At 44.1% G+C, this 19,309-nt stretch overlaps 1 protein-coding gene across 1 annotated transcript in view; it reads left to right on the forward strand.

Moving 5' to 3' along the window:
* ABCC4 (ATP binding cassette subfamily C member 4 (PEL blood group)) overlaps positions 1 to 19,309 on the forward strand; it is a 248,533-nt gene that overhangs the window by 144,182 nt on the left and 85,042 nt on the right. The window contains exon 20 of the mRNA XM_070408769.1: positions 18,082 to 18,161. Within this exon, the coding sequence (XP_070264870.1) occupies positions 18,082 to 18,161 (80 nt within the window). The remainder of the gene's footprint in view (positions 1 to 18,081; positions 18,162 to 19,309) is intronic.

Here is a 19,309-nt window from a genome sequence, read left to right on the forward strand (position 1 = left end):
TAGTTAACTAATGTTTTTTTCTTATTGTGGTAAAAACACACACATTAGTTAATGATTTTATGTATTGCCTTTATAAATTAAAACAGATGCCATATGTTTTCTTCCATGTAATGGACCTCTGGGGGTAGGTGTCTCCTTATTCTAGACTAGTCATTTAGGGCACTGCCCCCACCCACCCACCAAAAAAGGGTTTAGTTGTAACTAAATCAGTTACATATATCATGAAAGACAGGCCCTAAGGTCCTGGGAGTAGTCCCTGTGTGACATTGCCTTTTGGTGTTGCTTCCCTTACTGCTTGTCCTTTGACCATCATCCCTGTCTCACCTTCTCCCCTCTTCACCACCCCCCTCCCTGCCGCACCTACACATACGCCCCACATTGGCTTGAAGGGTTCTTTCCTCTTCTTGCCCACCAAGCTTCAAAAGCTTTTTATTATCACTTAAGTGGGCCTCATGTACTTCCCTCAGTACATGTTTCTGTGTATTCTTTTCTAGAATATTCCATGGTATTTTCATTCTTTAGACTCACTCTAGCTCATCTCCACCTCCATAGATTCAGTGATAAAATTATCTTTTTATTTCCAGAGACACATCCCTGGAAGTGCCGATCAAGGTTCATACAAACCCCCCTCAACTCACGGTGGTTTGCCTTGTGATGTTTCAATTTTACAATGGTGCAAAAGTAATTGCAGTCCATAGAAACCATTCTTCCAGGTGTTGAACTGTGATCTTCCTCAGGGAAGTGATGTGTGGTACAGTGCTCTGGAGAGTGGCAGTGAGCACAGCTCCTGTTCAGCCATTCGATCATGAGGATAAACTACAGCGCGCTGTGTTGCCAGCGTTTTGGGGTATTACGTTTTGTGTTTGATGTCCTATCATGTCCGTAAAATGCTTCTGGTGAGAAGAGGAGGAAGACAATTTTTTAAAAATTGATTGAGAGAGAGAGAGAGAGAGAGAGAGAGAGAGAGAGAGAGAAGAGAAGAGAAAAACATTGATTGGTTGCCTCCTGTACTTGCCCCGACTGGGATCAAACCCGCAATGTTGGTTAGGTATGTGTACTGACTGGGAATTGAATCCACATCTTTCTGGTTCATGGGACAATGTTCCAACCAACAGCCACCCTCCCAGGGCAGGGGGACAGTTTTACCCTTGAGATGACACTCAGGATAGTCGCCCAACTGTAGACTACTGTAAGTGTTCTGGGCACATTTAGGGTAGGCTAGGAGACTGAGCTGTGATGTTCAGTAGGTTAGGTGTATGAAATGCATATTCAATTTACAGTATTTTCAACTGAAGTTGGGTTTATTGGAACATAACCCCATTCTTAGTTGAGAGGGATCTGTACTTCACTCTCTTCTTCCAGTCATACCCACTTTTGTTTTATTTTGGTATCACCTGTTAGCTTTCCTTTCTTATGTTATCTAAGCTCACAAAAGGCAAGAGCTCGTAGCACCTTGAAAAGGCTCTCCATCATGTTTTTGAGTGTTGAAGACCAAGCAAGGTATTACTTATTGGGTTCTGATGGGGCTGTCCTTGACTTGAAATAGTAGAGAATGGGAGGCTTTAGATGAATTTGTTGTGTTGATTTAGCCACGTCATCCATTAGGACTGAATTCCACTTTTATTGATCTTCTGCATCTTTAGTTGAAAGTTTTTTCAAGGTGTTGGGGGAGTAGACAAGGGGGAAGGGGAGGTCAAGAAAATTGATTGTGTAAAATACTTTAGAGAAAGGTAAATTGCTGTAGCATTTTCTAAAGGTCAACCAATGCTTTGCAGACTAAAATGTCAACACATTCTACCCTCTCTCCTTCACCTCACCCTGTGGCGGGTGGCCTTTGTGTCTTTTCGGTACCACTCTCTGCCATCAGCAGGAGCCTCTTCCTTTGCTCATTTTCACCCCCACAGATGTTCTTCGTCTTCACTCTGCTCTGCTTATCCTACAGAGAGACAGTTTGCGGGGGTGCTCGGTTGTCTCTGGTCCTGGTCCCCAAACATGCACAAGTCTCTTGTCTTCCACAGCAGGATTATGAGGAGGTGGCGGCTGCCACAACGGGCACCCCGTCTTTGGCCTTAACACATGGGTGCTAAGTGTCCACACGGAGCTAAACCTTCTAATAAGGTCACCAGGAATAGATGGGTGTGACAGGTAGAATGGATTTTTGGAGGATGGCTATAAAGTTTGAATTTTTTCCCTTAAAAATTGTGATAAGATAAACATAATATAAAACTTAACGTCTCAGCCATTTGTAAGCCTACCTTCAATGGCATTAAGTACATTCACATTGTTGTGTAACTGTCACTGCCATCTATCTCCAGAATTCTTCATCTTTCCAAACGGCAACTCTGCACCCATTAAACACGGACTCCTCATGCCCGCCTTCCAGCCTTTGGCAGCCACCATTCTACTTTCTTTCTCTGTGGATCTGACTATCTAGGTACCTTATAAAAGTGAAATCACATATTATTTATCCTTTTGTGACTGGCTTATTTCACTTAACACATTGAATGCGGGAAACGTATTTATACGTTTTACGTTGACTGGGAGTAAGTAGAGAGCAGGACACGTGTTAATACGTTTTTTTTATAGACTAGCGGTAGAATGCGGGTAACGTATAAATACGTAAACTAAAGTTATCATAATTTTACTGAACGTTGCCATTTGCGCAAAAAAAATTAGCAAAAATGGCCCGCGCCACGTGCCACCTGTTAGCGTCTGATGAAAACTACCTGCATACAATGTGTTAACATGATGTCCTCAAGGTCCATCCATGTCTTAGATTATGTCAGAATTTCCTTTCTTCAGCCTGAATAAAATTCTATCTATCTATCTATCTATCTATCTATCTATCTATCTATCTATCTCTCCTATATAATGAAGAGGTGATATGCAAATTGACTATCACACCCTCATACGAGATGGCTGCCCCTATGTGGTCAAAGATGGCCACCCCATGTGGCCACAAGGTGGCCGGCAGGGGAGGGCAATTGGGGGCAACCAGGCCAGCAGTGGAGGGAGGGCAGTTGGAGGTGACCAGGCCGGCAGGGGAGGGAGGGCAGTTGGGGGGGGACCAGGCCGGTAGGGGAGGGAGGGCAGTTGGGGGGGACCAGGCATGCAGGGGAGGGCAGTTGGGGACCAGGCCTGCAGGGGAGGGCAGTTGGGGGCAACTGGGCTGGCAGGGGAGGGCAGTTAGGCATCAATCGGGCTGGCAGGAGAGTGGTTAGGGGATGATCAGGCTGGCAGGCAGAAGCGGTTAGGGGCAATGAGGCATGCAGGCAGGCGAGCGGTTGGGAGCCAGCAGTCCCGGATTGTGAGAGGGATGTCCGACTGCCGGTTTAGGGGTTGGGTCTAAACCAGCTGTCAGACATCCCCCCAGGGGTCCCAGATTGGAGAGGGTGCAGGCTGGGCTGAGGGACACTCCCCAGCCTTCCACCCCCCTGTGCATGAATTTCGTGCACCGGGCCTCTAGTGCACGTGCGCGCGCGCGCGCCTCATTTTGTTTTTCCATTAACGCATTGATGAACACTTGGGGTTGCTTCTATCTTTTGGCAATTGTGAATAATGTCACTATGAACATGGGTGTCCTGCTTTCATTTTTTTTTGGGGGGGGGGGGGGGGTGGTATATACCCAGAAGTGGAATTACTGGATCATATGGTGATTCTCTGTTTAACTTTCTGAGGAACCACCATACCTCCTTCCAGAGTGGCTACACCATATTACATTCTCACAGAGTACCCGTTTCTCCACATCCTCACCAGCACTTGCTTTTTCTGTTTTTGATAATTAGCCATCTTAATGGGTGCAAGGTGGTTGAATCCTCTATTTTCTAGAGTAGGTCGTAGAGGTGGCTCTGGGCACCAGTCCTAGTGTCAGCAAGTGCTAGGCCCCTGGAGCAGTTGGACAGCCCTTCCCTGGAAGCTGGCTGTGTGGGTCCGGGCCTCCGAGTGCAGGTTTCTTTGTTGCTAGTCTTCTCTTGTCACATCTCCTTGGCACGCGTCCTCTTTTTTAATCCTACACTTGAAAATTAGATCAAATGCAACTTGTGTTTAGATTTATTTACAGTTTCTTAACTCCTTTCCTATTTTCCTTTTGACAGGCTTGGCATAAAGAAGTCTTTTTCAAGTAGTAACTTAATTTAGGTGGCAAGCACCCCACCTGAATTTTGTTACATGCTGGCAGGTTATATAAATGGATATTATAATCTCAGCACATTTCTGCCCAGCACTACTGGGCCGATTTGCAAGAGTCTACAAAAGTGATAATATTCTGTCAGTTTGGGGCCTACAAGAAGAAGAAAAAAAAGGCACATTTTCTTATTTGTATTTATAGGATTCCTGTGGGGAAGCTGGAATTGCTATATGGCAGTTTACATGGCTAAATACACATGAAGAAAGATAAGAAACCCAAAGACGTTCCTTTGTAGGCACACGGGAGAAGAGAGGGAAGAGATCAGTAACTGTCAGCTGTGTTGGAGATACGTTCTCTGTTGCGACCAAAGATTTTTTATTTCCCTTAAACTCATCATTTTCATGAAGAATGCGGTCTATTTTTAATCACTTTATTGATTTGATGATTGGGTTACAATGTACTCTACCACTGAAATGTTTCGTTACTGTCAGCACTTAATGCTAATAATTCTACTTTGGGGTACCACTTTGATAGACTGTAAAACTGCTTATGTTTGCAGGAAAATTTGTTTTGCTATGGTATGCTTGTGTACAGATGCAGTGTGACTTTCCCCCTTTTCAGAATCATGTGTCATAGTCTGCTGAGAAACATATGCACACAGGGCTGTTATCATTGTGTACGTACGGACTGCGTTGTAGCAGCCTAAACAAAACATGGCTTTTGTGTGAGGGAATCCCAGAAATAGATTTAACATTCATAATTTTTTTTTTTTTTTTTTTTTTTTCCTCTTAAAGTATTACAAAGGGTATTACATAAGTATCCTTCCCCCCCCCCCCCCCCGCCCTTGACAAACTTAACATTCATAATTAAAGTCAGTTATTTAATGCTTGATTCCTGTGTGATTATGTTAAGACTGCAGTTTTGATTCACAGCTTATATATTTTTAAAAATAATAAGTATATAGTGTATCCTACATTCATTGTTACTGTCTGCATGTGAATTTAATACTTTATCTCTAGTGAGACCCAATAAAAGTGGATCTTTGTATCCTATTGCCCAATTTATGAGCAAAGGTGAACTACATTTTGGTAATAAGTTTTTCATGAAGTTTCTTTTTCATGAATGCAGTGGCACATCTACTTAGTTTTGATTGATTATATAAATTCAATTTTGGGAGACGATGACATAATACATATATAAAATCTCATCTTTTAAAAAAAAATTGTGTATCATGACTTCTCTTTGTAAAAATATTACCTAGTAAATATTTTGTTTTGAAAAGAGACATACAGTTAGTTTTCTTCTTTTATTTTTAAAATTTGAATTTAAAACGTATACTAAGACTGACGCCAACGCAGCATTGAACACAGCCAGGCTGGGAACCCCTCTCTAAAGAGAGGCAAATAAGATTCTTGATAGCATCTGCACTATAACATCATAAAGCCCATTTTCAGCCAACTGTACAATCTTTAATTCAGATTTGAATCAGCAGTGAACTGTAAAAATAATGCATTTTGAAAATAGCAACATTAGTGAAACTGGATGTGCTTATAGTGCTAGTGTAGGCACCCCCCCCCCCCAGACCCCCACCCAGAAAACAGCTAGTATAGAGCTGTGTTGTTTTTCTTGATACATTCCCCAGAGGAAGAAATGAACTTACAAGAAGGTAAGAGTCCTGAGAAACATGATGGTAAGACTTATCAGCAGCACTTAAAATGGACCTGTGGGTTCCATGGGGAGCTGTGTTATAAAGGGACATTTAATTTGAAGGAACCAAGATAAGGTAGGTGTGGGAAACCAGAAACGTTGAACGGGTTTTTTCTGGACAGACAGTTGTGCGAATCAAGGGTTTTTATAGTCGGTCGTCACCTACTGCTAGGGAAGTGGCCATAGCTCACCCTTCCTGGGGGTGGAAGGTAGGTTCCTTTCAGAGTCTTTCCTTCTCTTCCCTGCTCTGAATAAATAAACACTTTAAGTAGGTGGGGTCAACCGTCCAGCTCTTTGCTCTTTCGGTCGGGGAGGAAAGAGTTGCCTAGCTACAGGGCTGAGAATCAAGGTGGACTGGCACATGCCCATGGGCCTCGGAGCAGCTGAGCACATTCTGAATCATGCAGTTGAGTAGTCTGCTAAGTGGCGAAGGGAAGAATATCACGCACAGAGGTTTGAAGTCTTTTTATGGAAGAACAAGAGTTTCGATTCTTTCACTTCAGCCTGGCCATTGTGTGGTTTAATCATTGTTTAACTAAGATCCTGCCAAGTATTTGACCATTAAATAGCCTCCAATCTGTATAGAATTCTTCTCTCACAGACTTTTATTTGACTGTGATTAATTGGCATTGAATTGTTATTTAATTACCTCTGCAGAAATCTAAAAACAGTTTGTGTTCTGATTAACTTGTTTGGTAGAAAAACATGTATGGCGCTGTGGAAGTCAGTTTAGTCTTTGCTACACCTTGCGACTGGCAAGCCAACTTTTATAGCTGCTCAAAGCTCACAGGACACCCTGAAGTATCAGAAACCTGTACAGAATCTGGATTAAAACGTTTTTCTTAATATATAAAATTGTTTTGGCACTCAGACTTACCACATAAGTCTGTAAAGTTTTTCTTTTGTGTTGAAACTAGAGGCCTGGTGCACCACATTCGTACACTGGGGGGTGGTGGGGGGTGGATTCCTCAGCCTGGCCTGCACCCTCTCGCAGTCCTTAGTGCTGCCGCAGAGGCGGGAGAGGCTCCTGTCACCGCTGCGGCACTCGCCAGCCATGAGCCTGGCTTCTGGGAGCACTGACCTGTGGGAGCACACTGCATTGAGCGTCTGTCCCTTGGTGGTCAGTGCACGTCATAGCGACTGGTCGTTCCGCTGTTCGGTCGATTTGCATATTAGGGTTTTATTATATAGGATTCTTTTAAAGTTATTTATTGGTCTATTAAAGATTTTAATAGACTGGCTTTCTCGGATTACACTTACCCATTTACATGCCTCTGAGATGTGCCTGGGGAGAGGCCCACCAATGGAATGCATGGACAATGAAGAATAAAGGGAGAGAGGGGTTGCAGCAAAAAAGTCTTAGAAGTCCAAGTTGCTGCAGAACAAGTCATAAAGAGTAAGGATGGACTCTAGCTGTTTGGCTCAGTGGATAGAGCATCAGCCCTCATACTGAAGGGTCCCAGGTTCGATTCCAATCGAGGGCACATACCTCTGTTGCCGGCTTGATCCTAGCCCTGGTTGGGGCACCTGCGGGAGGCAATCAGTCAATGTGTCTCTTACATCAGTGTTTCTGTCTGTCTCATCCCTTCCCTTCCACTCATTCTAAAAATCAGTGAAAAAATACTAGGATTAACAAAACAAAAGAAAAGTGAGGATAGGCTCTGGCCAGTGTGGCTCAGTTGGTTGGAGCTTTGTTCTGTACACCAAAAGGTGGCAGTTTCGATTCCGGTCAGGGGACATTTCCAGGTTGTAGGTTTGATCACCAGTCAGGCAGTGTATGAGAGGTAACCAATGGTTCTCTTTCACATCAATGTTTCACTTTCTCCCTTCCTCCCTCTCTCAAATCAATTAAAACATATCCTCGGGTGAGGATTAAAAAAAAGGGAGGAAAGCTGGCTTTTGGTTTAGAAACTAGATGACTGATGTATACCACGGTGTGAAGCACTGGAAAGGATTGTAGGGTATTTGAATGGGCCAGGATTCCATGTGAGAAAAAGACAATGACTTGGCTAAGAGGTAATGTGTATCGAATGTCTTTTATAACTGACAAGTCAAGTAGAATTATAACACTTAGAGCAATATTTCCAGTTCTTAATACTTTTATATGAATTTTTAAAAGAACAAAGTAGGTGAAAATTATTTTCCCTTCCCTTTTAATGGACCACCTCCCTAACCCCCCTTAACAAAGTTCCATGCATTTACACTTAACACAGCCCAGCTAGTTTTGTGTAACATCTGTTGGCGGTTCCCAGATATTAAAATGATATGCTGGAGATAGAACTGACGATCAGATTTGGGTGTTGGTTGATCTGTCTCCAGTACACCTTAGTTACTTTACATAGGGTGGGTAGTGGGAGGGCCCATTGTCTTCAAGTTTAGTCACGTTCTCACACCAAATGTTTTTCTGGCCTATTTTTGAGCATTACGTAGAACTTGCATGTGTATTGGAGGTAGGAAGAGATGATTTTGCATGCTGGATGGCAATTTCTAGACAAAGTTTTCTGAATTATTGATTCCTATACCTGCCTTTGTGGAAATGGGAATTCTTTGCCTACACAAATGCTTTAGAAATAGGCATTGCTACTCCATCTCTGAACACATTCCTAGGTGAGATTGCCCGATGTTTTAACTCCCTAGTGCTGGAGACATGGAATAGTGACTGTGCATTTAGTCTTGAAAGACAGCCGTGGGGTAGGCGTGTGGGGGTCGACGGGGGGAGATCTTTTCTTCCAGACCATGTGGTGCATTCCTGTGGTAGAAGTCAAGAGATTGCTGGTTTCCTGTTCTCTCAGAATCAGAGGTTCTTAACTGGGCCACTTACCCCTGTGGCCACTCCACTTCCTGTGGTTCAAGGTTTAGGGAATCCCCTGAAATCATAGGCAAACTATGTGTGGGCATTTTTCCAGTGGAAACACTCCATAGCTTTCATCAGACCCACAGTTTTCCAGAGCTACTAGTATCCTAGAGGCTCTTCCACCCGTTGTTGTCCCCTGGTATGCACATCCCTGACCACATGTGAGCCTTGAGCTTCACTCCTGTGTGAGATCCTGTGTGATTTAGGTTCAGGGGAAAAGGCCGTAGCTGGACTAGCTTTTCAATGCTTAGGAAAAGTAAAATAATGACTGCTTACTATAGCAAAGCATTTATGGCTGCTGCAGTAAAGTGGTTTCCTGGGGCAATTTTTGAGGCGTATCCATTCCTTCAAGGTTAATACTTAGTAGTAGGTGCTCCGACTTGACCTGGGTTCAGGCCCAGCGTGCGGTGCATCTCAGGCTCCAGGACTTTTCCTAATCAATAGACCATATGTCCTCATTCAGTCTTTCAGTTGTTCACTTGTTAGGTTATTCATTCAACCTACAGCAACTTCTGTCATTTAATTTTGAGGTGGAGTTCCTTTAAATGTTTTACTTTAATTATGGTTAGCCAAGAGAGATTCCTGGCACTCTTCTAACCAGAAGTGACAGTCAAAGTATTTAGCACCCAGTGGAGCAGGCATTAGCCAATCAGAAGGGGCCTGGGCCAACAGTAGCTGGTTTGGCCTTCGCCATTCATACCAGCTAACACCAGGCCTGCCTGTAACATGTGAAAAAAATCTGCCCAGATCTGTGGCGTGTGGTGCAGGCATGGTGATGAATTGGTGTGTGGGTTCGTCTGGGCTCACAGAGGTTGAGACGGAGTTGGTCCTCGGCTGTCTTGTTTGGATGTCCCTCTGTCCTCTCTCTACCTGGCCCCTCCTCAGTACTTCTCCTGGCTGTTGTTTTGAAGAGACACCAACGAGAGGGAAATTCGACCTCTTCTTGACGAAAGGGAATTTTCAGTGGAGGCCCTTTCCACTCCGGATCCACACCCAGGTTCTCTCCAGCCTCAGCACACCTTAGGTCATGTTCTTTCCATCAGCTAGGCAAATATTTGTCATCCTTTTGTCCTTTCCCACTTCTTAGTCCTCCCAGATGTCATTCCTCCCACCTGGACAAACTCTCCACTCGCCATCAACCCATGCTCTGCCCTCCCTCCAAATTCTCAAGCATTGTTTCTCCTTGAGAACTTGTTAGGCTAACCCTGCCTTACCCTGCAACTCACACGGTCTGGTGACACCCACTGTTGCCGTGGCTGGCTGTCTCGGCGGCACCTGCCTTGGGCATGTCCAGTGCTCCCCAGGTGTGTGCTGCCAGCATTCTATGTCACTGTGTGTCAGTGTGTGTCCTGGATGCACGCATCTGTATCCGATTGGCCTGCCACCAACGTTAGAGTATAAAATGCTCCAGCATATACCAAAAGACAAGTTTAGTCACACTTGAAACCTAAACAGCATGTTTTGTCTGATTGGCAAGAGGGAAGAGAAGGTCCAAAGTAGGAGGATGTTGTGACCTAGAGGAAGGAGGACTTGAAGCCGGATGTGGGATTGACCTTTGTCTTAAACACACATGGGATTTTAAAAGTCATCTTGTCTGGACAGCCCCACCTGCTATCTTCCAAGTGGGGAAAAAATTAGAAAGATTTCATTAGATAAGGAAAGAGCACACGGGTCTTTCTGAAACTCATTTCCTATGATTTGTCATGTTCTGTAATGAAACCTTGAAATGACTCTTTAACTTGTCTTAATTAAGTGAAAGGCCAGCGATCACTAGACTTTGAAAACACAGCGTAATTATTCTCGAAAGGCCTTCCTTCACTTTGCTAGGGGAGAACCTGCCGTTCCTCGTTGATTTACTGTTTCCCTGACTCCTACCTCCCAGGAGGTATAAAAATCCCGTAGTGTTAGGGTCTGCCTGCCGCCACCACCACCGTTGGGACCACTCTGCTGGTGTGTCCCTGAGGTTAGTTCACCTGTGGTTTCTCTCTTCCAACTGCGGCCACTGCAGTGAGCAGGAGCCGTGTCTGGGACTTGCCCCCTGGACCTCAGTTCCGGCTCTCCCCATGTGTGTGAGCAGGTAGGTGGGTAGCCAGAGGAACACTGGCCGCTGTGGGGCACCTGTCCCATGATTGCTGGGACAAGGAAGAAGGACCCTTCCAGGGCTGCCTGCAGGGCACGGTGGGCTTCTTCCTCAGCACGGGGTTAAGCTCACCCTTCCCAGGCCTGGTGCTAAATTTAGTGCCTGAAGAAACTGGTCTGGATTAGGATGTACTCTTTGAAGGCTCTCATTTAACTCCCATGTCTTCTGTGGTGCACTTTGACCTTAAGGTTCTCGGAGGAGTTGCAGTGGTTCTCAACCTTCCTAATGCCGAGACCCTTTCATACAGTTCCTCATGTTGTGGTGACCCCCAACCATAAAATTATTTTCGTTGCTACTTCATAACTAATTTTGCTACTGTTATGAATCGTAATGTAAATATCTGATATGCAGGATGTATTTTCATTGTTCGAGACCCACTGCTTTAGCGGAATTCTGTAAAACCTAGGCCATGGGTAGACCAGAACTTTCCCTCAGTGTCTGGTTACATTATTATTGGTGCCTTGCGTTTCCTTCCATCATTCTTGTCTGCCCTTGTTTGCTGGCTCCTTAATCCCATGTGATCTGCGTCTGCTCCACACCTGTTCTTCCTTGCTTCCTTCTCCGCCAGCTGCCACCTCCCCAGCACCTATCGACTGCTGTCCCCTCGCCCGTCTCCACTCTGTTAGGCCGATGCTTCCCGGCCCTCCTGTCAGCCTCTGTAAATTGCTGTACCCTAACTCAGTCTGCATTGGGAACTTCCAGGGCCTTTGAAGGAGCACAGACAGACAAATCGGTTCAATAACAACGCAAGGAAAGTGACAAGTATGACGAACCAGACACTTCATGTTGCAACACGAATCTCCCCAGATCAGAAAACACCCGCCCAAAGAAGGCTGCATGAAATATCAAGCATGGGAGATAGAGGCTGAAATTTGAAAACAAACCATTGTTATTTATTTATTCAGAATATATCCTAGTGCCTTCTCTATACGAGGCATTGGCCCACACACTGGGGGAGCAGCAGTAAATGAAACAGGCAGAACCTATTGCCCTAATAATGCCTATATTCTATTTAATTTGTGAACAAAACAGGAGGCAAGTGGTCTTTAGCTCTTGGAAGCGAACGGGAGGGGATTTGAAAGGGCAGTAGTAACATGTAAATGTGACAGGGTCATCTTATAGGTCAGTGGTTCTCAACCTTCTGGCCCTTTAAATACAGTTCCTCATGTTGTGACCCAACCATAAAATTATTTTCGTTGCTACTTCATAACTGCAATGTTGCTACTGTTATGAATCGTAATGTAAATATCTGATATGCAGGATGGTCTTAGGCGACCCCTGTGAAAGGGTCGTTCAACTGCCAAAGGGGTCGAGACCCAGGTTGAGAACCGCTGTTATAGGTTCTTGAGACTAAAGGAGCATCATCAGGAATTTCCACATTCTGCCTTGTTGCTCAAAGTGATGTCCCTGGACCAGTAGCATGAGCATCACCAGGGGAGCTGTTAGAAGCACAGAATTCAGCCCTTCCCCCCTCCCCTCCCCCCCACGTTCTTGAGAGTATACATTTCAAGCAGATCCTTGGGAGATTCATGTACAGATTAAAGTTTGGGAAACATTGCTCTTCTCAGTGTCAGGCTGTGTCTGGTCTGAGGCCACTCGGATACTCAGGAGCCCTCAATGTCCGGGAGAGTTTGCTGATGTGTCCACAAATCCGAGACTGAGCATTGGTGGAATCTGTGGTGATCAGAGCGAATCTTCCCAGGTGTGTCCCCTGACATGCAGAAAGATGGTGGCTTGCTGGGTTCCAGGTCTCACAGTCTCTCTTCAGTAAGAGCTGCTTCTTAAATATTTTACAGATTTGTTTACTTCTGTATAAGAGCTCATCTGCACAGGTTTCCCATGTTAAAAACAAAGTTGGAATGCCACTGGGTTTGTGGTGTTTAGCAAATTCAGGGACCCCCCACCCCAGGCACTTGGCAGTTTGTTCCAGGTTATATATGAAATGGGGCCCATATTTACAAAGGGTGTGTAATCTAGGTGTAAATTCAAGACAAATATGCATGAAAAGTAGTTATACCACAAAATAGATAATACTGTGATATATTCTGAGATATATGCAGACTGACTCCAGGGGGAATCTGGAAGCAAGCTGAAACAGTCTCTCATCAAAGTGAGAAAAACTGTGCCTGGAGGTTGGAGGCAGGCTCCGGGCAACAGAACATGTGTCAGTAGAAGGCGCAGTGACATAAAACCATCATGTTTGGGGTGTAGGGGTGCATCTTAAGCAACCTCAAGTAGCCCCAAACAACATGGTCATGTTTAAAAATAGTTAAACTATTGGCCCTGGCTGGGTAGCTCAGGTGGTTAGAGAGTTGTCCAGAGAGGGTAAGGTTTGGGGTTTGATCCCTGTTCAGGGCACATAAAGAATCAACCAATGAATGCATAAATAAGTGGAACAACAAATCTCTCTGTTTCATATTAATAAAAAAATTAGAAATGATTAAACTGTGGATGCTCAAAATATTATGTTCTGGGTTGTCAAGTAAGGATGAATTTATTCTCTATCTTTTGTTTAAGAAACAAAAGTCTGTAATCCACACGAGAAAATTTTCTGCCAAAATGATAAAAATAGAGATTTGTTACTTAAAGGGATAATTAGTAATTTGGAAATTTTACTTTATAAAATCCATTTCTCCATCTAATTTTAGTCAGCAATCTCTTGTTGGACATGTAATTGTTCTAATCAAGGCTCTTGGGTTGGTAGAGGCAGAACCTACCTATGTTAGTTCATACGAAGAGTGCTTGGACGGATGTAAGGGGTTCTTCTCTGGAGGGGATGGTGAGGGGCGGGCAGTGAGGGAGAAGGGTCGGGTGTCTGGAGCTGGGTAAACTTCACCTCCATTTCCTCTTCTGCCTCATTCTTCGAGGTGCCTTTGTAAAATCTCAATCTTCACAAGACTAAGTTTGGAAATTATTAGCTCTAGTGACCTTTCATGCCCCTTAAAGCTCTAAAACCCCACAAGGATAATAGGAGTGAACCTTGCGCGAGGTGCTCTCATAAGCATATTTTTTATCCTCATAATCTTTTACCCTGTGAAGTAGTGGAGGCGAATGTTATCATCTCCCTTTCACAGATAAGGGATTTGAGGTTGGGTGAGTTGCCTAAAGGCCTGTTGCTGCCAAGTGCCCGAGGAGGCCAGGCCTTTTCCAGGGATCTAATTCCTGCTGCTCCTTTGGTTTGACATTCTTTAGCAGCCACATTTTGACGACCTACTCTAACTGCAGAGGTGAAATGTTGAGCTCACAGACTTCTGAGCTCCTGTGCCAATTCTTAATGCTGGTATGAGCCGAATTAGTCTCCGTGGACTGGTGCAGAAAGTCCTGAGTCACTCCCTCTGAGCCATCATTTTCAGCTAGGGACTGTTTCCAGGCCACACACCCTCTCCTTTGGGTCAGTTTTGCCCCATCAAGAGGCATTGTACCTGGAAGGTCCAGGTCATTCTCTTTTTGCCCTTTTGGGGGGACTCTGATAGGCTGCTTGGAGTTAGATTCCACCTCTCACTAGGACAGTGGTTCTTGTACTTGTCCTCCCCACCCAACCCCTGCACACTCCCCCAGCCTTAGAGCCAGCTGTCCTGGTTCAGATGCTGCCTGGCTATTAAACCAACAGTCAATTCTTAGCAAAAGAGGTGGGATCTAGAACCATCAGTGAGGCTAAATGTGGGCACATATATAAAGTCCACAATATCGAAGAATTCCCAGTCTTCAATGTCAGGTGTGGTGTGACCTGGTATGGGGTTGTTTTTGCTGGTATCCAGGGCCACTTCCTTGCTGAAGAATGGGGTCCACAAAGAAGGAATTACTGATACACACTGTGTAACTGATGGATCTCAAAAATGTTAGGCTAAGTGAAAAAAGCTAGCCACAGGGACCACATATGTGCAATGCCATGTGTATGATGTGTCCTGAAAAGGCAAATTTACAGAGAAAGCAAGTAGATTAGTGGTTACCTGAGGCTGGGGGTGGGAAACCGGGAGTCACTTTAAATGGCATGGGGGCGTCCGATAGGGGATAAACATGTCTTAACACTGATTTTTGGGGATGGTTGCATCACTTAGTTAACTTACTAAAATCCATTGAATTGTACACCTGAAATTGGTGCATTTTATGAGATGTAAAATAACCTTCCTTTTTAAAAAGGGGGAAAGAAAAAAGAATAGGACTTGAACTAAACATGGCAACTTCCAAGTTTTAGATTATAGTTTAATTATAAGTAAGCTGAAGGATCCTGGATACGGGAGAGGTGTCAGAATTCTAGAGGTGACAGATTCCAGCTCAGATGGTAGAATCAGTTCTTAGATTATGATCACTTATGAATTTGTATTTTGACAAGAATTTCTATGACATGTTTCATGATATTCTGTCTAGTGGACAAGGCAGAAGAATGTGAACCAGAGCAATTAGGAGGACCCTGAATAGTTCTTTGATAATATGGACTTCAAGGGAGGAATCTCCCTCCCTCCCTTTCCCTCCTTATCCCCCTCCTTCTCTCCCCCTCTTTCTGTCCTTCCCTCCTCTCTCTTCCCTTGCTACTTTCCTCCCTTCACTCCATTCTTTACCTCCCTTTCTCTTCCAGTCATTCTTTCTCTCCTTTCCATACTTTAAAGAATACATATATCTTTTTTATTGATTTCAGAAAGGAAAGGAGAGGGAGAGAAAGATAGAAACATCAATGAGAATCACTGACCCCACATTGTGGATCGAGCCCACAACCCGGACATGTGCCCTGACCAGAAATCAAACCATGAACTCCCCATTCATTGGTCAACACTCAACCACTGAGCCACGCTGGCTAGGCCCTTTCTACACTTTTTTATACAAGTAAAATAGTATACATAGTCATTGTAGAAAAATAACAAATAGAGAAAGTTTAAAATTTTACATAATACGTACATAATTGACTTTTTCAGACTTGTTGCTAGTGTCCAAAACATGATCCGGCCACCATTGATTGTCGGGTTTGTGATGGGCCATAGCCTGTGCAGAACAGGGGTCAGACACTACATGGGGTATGGATTTCACTCCTGGGCACAGGCATTGACTGAGACAGGCCATCTGAGTCTGGGCGGGGGCAGCGGCCAAGCTGGGACACATGCCTTTTGAGGGATAATTGAGGCACCAAGGACTGGTTGATTGTGAGAAGTCTGGAAAGAACGTGATTAACTTTCTTCAAGGTCTGTCATGTCAAGAGAAATTAGATCTGCTTTGTATGCTTATGAGGAGAGAATAAGTAGCACAGGTTGGATGTTCCAGGAAGGCAAGATTCGTTGTAAAGTAGGAGAGCTCTGTCTAACAGGACAGCCTGAAAATGGACTGGGTCCCCCTGGTCACAGGGAGTCCCCCTTTCCTCTATGTCCCTGGAGATACTGTAGCAGGGGCCACAGGCCATTTCGATGAAGAGGCATGGCCTGTGTGTGAAGGGAATTTATCATAAGGATTTAATTCAGAAATCTTTGAGAAAACCTTATGACTAAGAAGCCATGAACTGGAAATCACAGGTCTGATTACAATAGTCTATCATAAAGCCAGATGAATTATTCCGCAAACATCATTCATTCTCTTGTTTCTTAGAGCAAGGAAGTAACTATTGAACCTTCTAATCTCACATTTTCTACACTCAGCTCATTGGTGAATAAGAGTTCAATTTTTGACCATCTTTGACATTTAGTTCGGTGAGTGTAGAAGCCTTGTGGGGAGATGGTTTTTTTCTCAGTTGTGTTTTCCTTGTATTTTACACTCTTTGTCACCGTGATGTCTCAGACTTGATCTGGGTAAGTGGGGTGATTTGGAGTACTATTCATCTTTGTGTGTCTTTATTTATTTATTTTTAATTTGAAGATTGTTTTCAACATTTTGTAAGTTGAGCCATACTTACAGTGCTTCTGAATCCTGTGTATGTTAAGAAGTTGTACTTTTTGCCCTGGCCAGGACGGCTCTGCTGGGTGATGTCATGTGCACTGAAAGGTTGCCGGTTCCATTCCCAGTCAGGGCACATGCCCGGGTTGTGGGCTCGATCCCCGGTAGCGGATCGAGGCAGCCGATCTCATTTTCACATAGATGGTTCTCCCTTCCCCACCCCCCTTCCTTCCTCTTTCTCTAAAAATTAATCTTAAAAAACAACAACATTGTACTTTTCCGTTGAATAACAAGAATCTAAATTATGTCTTTAACATCCTTTGACATATTTTCCGTATTTTGCTAGTGATGCTTAGAAAAGTTAAAAAAGAAGTAGGCCACAGAATCCATAAGAATATGTGAAAATTGCCCATCTGATGTTAATGTTCCCAAAATACATCTGATTAAATAATAACTGAACCTCTTGTTTGTCAAACCTGGTCTGGGCATCAGCAGAAAGGGCACCGCTAGGAGCTTGGTAGAAATGCAGAATCTCAGACTGCAACCTTTGGCTACTGAATCAGAATCTGTGTTTTGATTAGTCGACTTCCCCAGGTGATGTGCTGCAGAGCCCTTGAGTAATAGTAATTTTTCTCAACCTGAGTTTTGTTTGTTTGTTTTTTTGAGCACCCGTTTAGGTGCCTCACATTGTCATCGGTCCTTTCACATGCATGGGCCCCTTTAATCCTCAGATTCACCCTCTAAAGTGGGAGTCTTTTTTCCGCCAACGGCCATTTGGATATCTATAACATCATTTGTGGGCCATACAAAGTTATCAGCTTAAAAATTAGCCTGCTATCACATTTAATTTCCTCACCCCTCATGCCTTGGCAGGGCCAGACCAATTGGTTTTACAGGCTTTATGCGGCCCTCGGGCCGGACGTTCCCCACCGCTGGTCTCTAAAGAAAAGTTGTCACTGGGGCTGCCAGAAGTGTCCCTGAAGGACAGTTTCTGGAGTCTGTGTTTCCTAAGCCTGAGACAGGAAAATTGGGGCCCAGCTTGTCATGGCGCGGCCTGGCCGAGTGTGACAGCCTCCAGTTGCTCCAGGCCTCACTTGGGCACACCCTGTGCTTCCTGCTGGAGCCCGGGCGCCCGTGGGAGGATTGCAGAGGCAGCATTTCTCCAGTCTTTTAAAAATCAGGGCCAAATAGCTCCCTGCCCACTGCCATTTGGTAGTATTTTTGTTTTTTCGTTAGGTGTCAATCCTCTTTCCTTTTTCTTTACCGCTGACATCATACGAATGTGTACTGTATTAAATACATATGCATTTAAAATATTGTTTTGATTTATTTGTGAATTGTTTCTCCTGAAGGACCTATCAGGGGAAATGAGTAATTTCTCATATCCTCTTCTTCCAGGAAGAATTTTAAATCGTTTCTCCAAAGACATTGGACATATGGATGACTTGCTGCCCCTGACTTTTCTAGATTTCATGCAGGTAACGTAACAGTAATGTCAAGTTCTCAGACAGAAAACGGAAAGTTGCTAACTATTCAAGGCCCTCTCGTGGGGGCTCAGGGTGGGCCTTTCAGCCTGGCGATGTGTCATGTTATCTTAAGAAAAGGCCATGTTTGTCAAAGTAAGGTGTGGTGATGGTTTGGAGGCTAAGTTAACATGAGTAATGCCTCGTGTGTAGGAGTGGCTACACAGTCATGCCGAGGTTGGTTCAAAGCAGCTACATGCTTGGTAAGTGGTTCTCCACCTGCCTTCCAGGTATCTGGCGCCAGGTCCACTTTACTGCGAGCACATTTCATAATATAGAAACAATCACCTCTCACGGAAAGATAGCCTAGATTAACTAAATTATGCATTGTATTACCACAAAGGAAAAATATTTACCGCACCGTTTTTTGTTTTTTTTTGGTGTGGATAAAACCAGGTGTGGTTACTTACAAAGAAAAGATTAGTAATAATAAGGTGAAAATAATACTTTGTTAAACAAGGACAATAGAGAGCAGTTATTGCAGATGCAGAGCCTTTAAAGGCAAGTCCGATTAAGCCAATACTTTGAGTACAGGATCAAAGTCATCTCAGAAAATGTCTTTTTTGTTTTTCTAGGCAGCTTTTCTTTCACACGTAGATTGCTCTAAGTCTTAAGGTGTCTTTTTTTTTTTTAAGGAAAACCAACAATCCCATAGAAATGCCTTCTGTAAAGCATTTGCTTTGTCTATGAACTTGAGGTTTTAAAGAATAATGCTGGGTCGTCCCGTCTTTCATCTCCTCATTCGCTGCTGTTGCTCATGTGGGATGTTTCTTCTGTTGTCTAATTCTGTCTACACAGCAGGGATTCAGGCTGGGGGGCTTTCTTCTTCATTTCCAAGTGTTTGTTTTGGAAATGAAATGCATTAATCAAAGGCTGCACCTATTCTACCATCCCTGCTGCTGTAGCTCATACTTCATGAACCCCTTTTCACTTTCCCTAAGTGCCAGTGTCCGGTGGTCTAATCATGAACTAGATTGAAGGCCAGGAAGTAGAAGTGCTACCATTGGGGTGTGCAATTATGGCTTGATCCTGATAGTCCCCCCCCTCCTTCTTGACTCTTCTGGAGCCACTGTTCTAAAAGGAGCCAGAATTACTCAGTTTGG

The sequence above is a fragment of the Myotis yumanensis genome, unplaced genomic scaffold (assembly GCF_028538775.1).
Source record: "Myotis yumanensis isolate MYYU_CA2020_CCGP unplaced genomic scaffold, mMyoYum1.0.hap1 SCAF_3, whole genome shotgun sequence".
NCBI lineage: Eukaryota > Metazoa > Chordata > Mammalia > Chiroptera > Vespertilionidae > Myotis > Myotis yumanensis.